The sequence below is a fragment of the Ananas comosus genome, linkage group 4 (genome assembly GCF_001540865.1).
Source record: "Ananas comosus cultivar F153 linkage group 4, ASM154086v1, whole genome shotgun sequence".
NCBI classification, from domain to species: Eukaryota; Viridiplantae; Streptophyta; class Magnoliopsida; order Poales; family Bromeliaceae; genus Ananas; species Ananas comosus.
The window spans coordinates 5,611,712-5,617,790 of record NC_033624.1 but is presented as its reverse complement, the minus strand read 5'-3'; the positions used below and the strand labels follow the sequence as shown (position 1 = coordinate 5,617,790).

The following is a 6,079-nucleotide window of genomic DNA, read 5'->3' as shown; positions in this document are numbered from 1 at the left end:
GGTGGGTTGTGCTTACCGAAGCGACTAGGTTGCCTGCATGTCAAAGTGAACTACGAGTTCTTGTTGACGCATATGTATGGGCATGATGGCATTGTAGAGCATGCTAGAGCAAGTAATAGAATGTATGCTAGTGGATAATTGCATGTTGATGTATTGAGAATATAGGCTAGTGCATAGATTTATGTTGACATGTACTAGAGCATGCTAGAGCATATAGAGTAATGTTAACATATTGTTAATTATATGAGTTTATGAGGCATGTGAACGATGTGAGTATATTGCTAGATGATAATGCAGAGTGACATAATGAGAAAACGCGAAATGTATTATGCATGTTGATAATGTTGGCATCATAGAGTATATATGCTAGATTATGTAAATAGGCATGTGGCATTTAAACCTAGCGTTGTGAACCCAGGTTAGAGAGGTGTGGCACTTAACCTAGGGTCGTGAACCTAGGAAAGATCGAGTGGCATCGAACCTAGTGTAATTAACATAGGTTCGAATATGAACCTAGGGTTGAGAACCTAGGATGAATAAGAATGACGTTGAACCTAGTGTCGTGGACCTAGGGTAGATCGAGTGGCATTAACCTAGTGTCGTGAACATAGGTTGAACAGAATGAACCTAGAATCAAGATCTAGGTAGATTGATATCGAACCTAGTGTTGTTAAACATCGGTTGACATCGAACCTAGAGTTGTTGAACCTAGAGTTAATAAGATCTAGGTAGAGAGGAATTAACCTAGTTTAAAGAACATAGGTTATGTGATAAGGGCATTAAACCTAGAGTCAGCTAGACCTAGGGTGGAATGTGCATTGGACCTAGATAGGTCGATACTATAGGGTTTGAGATTATCCTAGATACTTGGAAAGTAGATTCCGGAATCCTAGGATTGTGAACTCGATAGTTCTAGAGCAGTGGGTCGAGTGTGGCATGTTCCCCCTCCCACTGGACGAACTTCGAGGATGAGTTGTTGATTGATTAGAGGTCGCGGGTCGAGTGTGGCAGGTTCCCCCTCCCACCGGCAGAATCGTGCTTCTCTAGGGTGTGTGGCATGTTCCCCTCCCTATCGGGGGTCTTGGACCATGGGTCGAGTGTGGCATGTTCCCCCTCCCACCGGAAAGATTCCTTACCACGGGTGTACGCAGCTCTGGGCGACCCGTCGGCGACGTGATTGTGGATTGAAGGCTGAAGTGTATGCGAGTGTTCCTTCACCTCGAGCCGGACAGAGCGCGGATTATCCGCAGTTGATTGACTTAAGGCCGAGTCAGGAGGCTAGCTTGAATAAGGTAGATGGAACCTTAGGGGCTAGTGGTAATGTAATGGATCTAAGGTAATAGAAACCTTAGAGGTTAGTTGGATCTGAGCGAGATAGCAAGATAGAAGTAGAATCGAGTGATCTACTTGAGATGTTGCATTGTATTCTTGCATGATTGCATATAGGATAGCATTATTGCATTCGTGAGGCAAAGCATGGTATTATTAGTTGCATAATTAAGATATATATCTATCTGTTTATTGAACTAACCTGTTGTTGCCTCCTTTGGACCTGTTGGTCTAGCTTTTTCCTTGGGTGGCCGTACCCATTGGGAACCATGGAGTTGGTTCTCACCCCACGTTGTTTTGGGGTGTTACAGGTTCGCACATGAGCGGCACGGCGGCGCGAGGAAAGGGCGTAGCTCCGTAGGTAGCGCCCTACCCCAGAGACCAGAGATAGCAGTACCCCGTGTCGGCATAGTCTAGGGGTATAGAAAAAGGAAAGAATAAGAATGTATCAAACTTGTAATAAATTTGTAATAACTAAATTGTAATTTGGAAGTTGAATTTAAAAAAAACTGTGATGTAAAAATATAAGCATGTATGTGAATGCTTGTAATAGCTAGTTGTTTATGTTTTGATACTTCCTTATGCAATCTGTATGTTGAGTACTATTTCTGGTTGGAACCTTTGTATTGTATTGATTGCGACGCCTAGGACGTACATGAAAAACTCTATCCGTTCGGCGGTCTGTCGGCGTGCCCGAACCCGACCAAATAGGCGGGGCTCGGGACGTGACACCGCCAAGGTTACGCTTGCCGTCGCTCTCTAGGATGCCCCGCCTCGCCTCCGTCTTGTTAGAAAATTGCGTACGGTAAAATCACAACGGAAATAAGATCAAACAAATTTAATTTTTAAAACTCGAGATCCGATCTCAAAAACCATACAATTAAGATCCCTCATGTTCTTTAAGATTAAAGGAGAAAATGAAGATCCAACTTCACTTTGCGCGGGTAGATCTTCACCGCAATCTGATGATTGTGGAATTAGGTTCACTTGAAACCGCACACGCGTCCGGCTTCTATAGGTACCCATTCGAGGTTAATGATCTAATCGATGTTCTCACCAAGATGCTAGTTCTCTTGCGAAGAACGTCTTTCTTGCTAGAGGAAAAAAAAGCGAGAGATGGCGGCTAGGGTTTTCTAAAAACTCCCGTATATTATATAGAGGAATATCTATATTTGTAGCGGGTCTATTGCACCCTTGGGAGTCAAGGTTTTAATATAAAAAAGGGCAGTTTTCTGCTTACTCTGATTTATAAAGATAGCCCGATTTCGAATTGGCTTTTAAAAAGAGACCCCGGGGCGTGATAGCTCGCCGCTGCCCTACCCACTTTTCTGGCGTCATCACGCTCTCCTTCGTCTCCACCTTGCTCGTCGTCGGCCCCGGGTGGGCGCTGTGTGTCACGTGCCCCCTCCCTCACCAGCGAGCTTCTTGGCACCGAGAGGCGTTTTCTTTTTGTTATCGGCGGCGATGGTGAGAACAGCAGGTTTCCAGAAGTGGGTTTGGTGGGTGAAAAATCTGCTATAGTGGAGGTGGGTCGTGAAGGGCCGCGGAGGCAGTGGAGGAGGTTTGGAGAGAAAAAAAAAAAGGATCCCAGCGCAGCCTTGGCGGGGTCGGATGCGAGGAGGGAAGGGGGTGAGCGGGCGCAGGCGCGGGCGAGGGCGAGGGCGCATAGGGTAGAGGTGAGAAGAGGCGTCCTAAAAGGCGGTGGTGAGCGCAACCTTGGTCGGGTCGGCGGCGAGGTGGGTGGATGGTGCGCAGACGCGAGCGAGGGTGCGGGGCAGCCCGGCTTTGCCTCTTCCTCTATCTTCGGAGAGGGAAAAAAAAGAAAAAGAGAAAAAAAAAAGAGAGAGAAAGAAATAAGGATATTTTGATCAGTTTTGTAAAAATCGGTCCGAATCTGTAAAATCGAAAAAGACAGTCTAATTTTGCAAAATCTCAAAACGGGTAGATTCTTTATGCAAATTGGGCATAAAATAAAGTAAATTAAAATAAAATAAAGAAAAATGAAATAAAAACAGCACAAGGGACAATGTGGAGTGGAGTCCACGAGAGATGGTTGTGATCCCGGTGGTGGATCTGGCGGCGGAGGGCCGTGGGCAGCTTCTGCTGGATGCGTGCCGGCAGCCGGGCTGCTTCCGGGTGGTCAACCACGGCATCCCGGCGGCGCTGCAGGCGGAGATGAAGGCCGCCGTCCGCTCCCTCTTCGAGCTCCCCGACGACGTCAAGCTCCGCAACGACCACGTCATAGCCGGCAGCGGCTACGTGGGCCCCACTATTGTGAACCCGCTCTACGAGGCCTTCGGCCTCTACGACGCCGCCTCCCCCGCCGACGTCGACGCCTTCTGCTCCTGCCTCGACGCCCCGCCCCACCTCAGGTGCGCCCCGGCAGACAAGATGGAATTAACGCCTCTCCTGCATTTTGCTTTGATTTTAGTCATGTTTAATTAATTATTAATTGCGATTCAGATCAGTCGCCAAAAATTAGTTAGTAGTTCGGGCAAATTTTGCTATTCTCACTCTTCCTACTCGGCATGGAACGATCGATTATGAAGCAGAGCTGTTATTAATCTTTAATAAAATTTTCAATTAATGAAAATTTTTTTTTTTTTAAAAAAAAGAGTTTTAGGGCCAAGTTAGGAGGATATTTAATTTAATTAACATGATGATAATTGCCATTGTTTAGGCACGCGCGGCTTCTAGTAGTAGGGATTATAGCGGCAGCGGATTGAAGAATGTCCATTCATGCAGGATGAAATTGCGGCTATTATTAGATATATATATAAAAACATTAAAAGTATTACAGCCAAACAACTATGAATTGTCACAAGCTTGGAGGGTTGATACTTAATTTCTGAGTTAGTAACAAGCTCGTTCCTTGCGGCGTAATTCGATTCTCCTACTCACAATTGAGGTTCATATATACTTATGCATATCTCGGATTCATCATGGCCTACTTTCAGGGAAACTATTAGACTTTATGCTTCGCATCTTCACCCTCTAGTAGCGAACATAGCAAGCAAAATAGCAGAGAGCCTGGGCCTGGTTGGCTGCTCATTTAGTGACTGGCCTTGTCAGTTTAGGATGAACAGATACAACTTCGCCCCAGAAACTGTTGGCTCCTCGGGTGTGCAAATTCACACAGACTCGGGCTTCCTCACAGTGCTGCAGGAAGACGAATCCGTCGGGGGCCTCGAGGTGATGGACGCTAACGGCACGTTCGCGGCTGTCGATCCTCTTCCGGGCTCTCTCCTTGTCAACCTAGGCGACGTTGCAAAGGTACGTAGGCGTATATTTCCTTTGAAGTTCAATTATATATGGGTGCTAAGATAGACTTTGTATCGTCTCTCAAAGTGTTAGATGTTCAGCATGACGTGTAGAAATTTTTGTTATTGTACAATATTCTTGTTGTTCTTCGCTCTAAAATGAATTGCCTAATAATTAGTTGGCGGTAAAATCATGGATTATATTACTTATTTTTCCAACCATAGCATGTTCATTGCTAAATTCGAACTTTGGGAGTCCTAATTGTTTAAAGATTAGTTTACGGTGATTATATGAGCTCAAGGCTAACATGTTTGCAAAGAATTCGGGAATATATGCTAGAGCTTATGTTCATTTAACTTTTTCCTTAACATTTTTCTTTTCTTCATCATTAGTCTGGAATTATTTCTATAGTACATGTTCCATGCAACCGGCACTTTCTTCTTTTGAAAACCAAAAAATGGTCATGAAGGCGTGGAGTAACGGGATGCTACACAACGTAAAGCACCGAGTTCTTTGCAAAGAAGCGGCAACTCGGATCTCTATAGCCTTATTTCTGCTAGCACCAAAGGATGGCAAAGTAGAAGCACCGGCCGAGCTGGTGGGTTCGAAGATCCCGCGCCTCTACCGATCTTTTTACTATGAAGACTACCGAAAACTACGGTTCTCCTCTGGACTGCGAGCAGGTGAAGCCCTCTCACTTCTAGCTGCATGAGAAGCAACTGCCAGAGCTTAGCACCACCCCCGGTGGCACCATAATTTGCACAAATAATGGACAACCATAATATGCAGTGTAAGAGGATAAGATGTGCTTGTGGAGGTATGTTACTTGTGTAATAATAACACGGAACACACTGAACTTTGTTTCGTATCCAAATACGAAATTCGATTTCGAACTGAAAAACCTGAACCCGAAACTATTATTTCTCTTTACCATATTTCAAAATATATTATATTAAATTTAAAATTTTAAAATACAAACTTAATATAACATAATATATATATATATATATATATATAGAGAGAGAGAGAGAGAGAGAGAGAGAGAGTTCGGCACGAGTGCTTCTAACAGCATCAAGCACTCGGTGCTACCAAAATTTTCACCATTAGATTATTTTCATTCATTAGATCATATTATATAACCAACCACTAACTCAATCTTAGGAGGCCACTATTATTCTAACCGCACATCCCTTCATCCAATGACCGAAAACTTAATAGCATTACAATCTAACATTATATATATAGTCCGGCTATGGTGCTTGTAAAGGCACCAAGTACTTGGTGCTTGTAAATTTTTTACCGTTAAATCTACTCTTTTGATCATTTTCAACCGTTAGATTATACTATTCAACCAACCACCAACTCAACTCTAGGAGACCCACATCATTCTAACCGCACATCCCTTAATCCAATGGCCAAAAATCTATAAGCACCAATAACTTGTACTTTTAAAAGCATAGGAGCTCAATTTTATATATATATATATATA

At 43.9% G+C, this 6,079-nt stretch overlaps 1 protein-coding gene across 3 annotated transcripts; it reads left to right on the top strand.

The window, feature by feature from the left end:
- LOC109708385 (2-oxoglutarate-dependent dioxygenase DAO-like) lies at positions 3,332 to 5,504 on the top strand. Of its 3 annotated transcripts, none has more exons than XM_020230106.1 (3): positions 3,332 to 3,701; positions 4,287 to 4,602; positions 4,983 to 5,088. In XM_020230106.1, the coding sequence occupies exons 1-3, from the start codon at positions 3,379 to 3,381 to the stop codon at positions 5,055 to 5,057; spliced, it is 714 nt and encodes a 237-aa protein (XP_020085695.1). In that variant the 5' UTR covers positions 3,332 to 3,378; the 3' UTR covers positions 5,058 to 5,088. The 3 variants fall into 3 exon arrangements, with proteins under 3 accessions (XP_020085695.1, XP_020085694.1, XP_020085693.1); XM_020230105.1 differs by having other exon boundaries at positions 3,336 to 3,701; positions 4,407 to 4,602; positions 5,060 to 5,504; XM_020230104.1 differs by having other exon boundaries at positions 3,338 to 3,701; positions 5,060 to 5,504.

Excerpts from the sequence above, each read along its gene's own strand:
- LOC109708385 (XM_020230104.1), top strand. The coding sequence starts at position 3,379 with ATGGTTGTGATCCCGGTGGTGGATCTGGCGGCGGAGGGCCGTGGGCAG. Across the intron at positions 3,702-4,286 it reads GACGCCCCGCCCCACCTCAG|GGAAACTATTAGACTTTATG; the intron begins GTGCGCCCCGGC and ends GCCTACTTTCAG. Across the intron at positions 4,603-5,059 it reads ACCTAGGCGACGTTGCAAAG|GCGTGGAGTAACGGGATGCT; the intron begins GTACGTAGGCGT and ends ATGGTCATGAAG.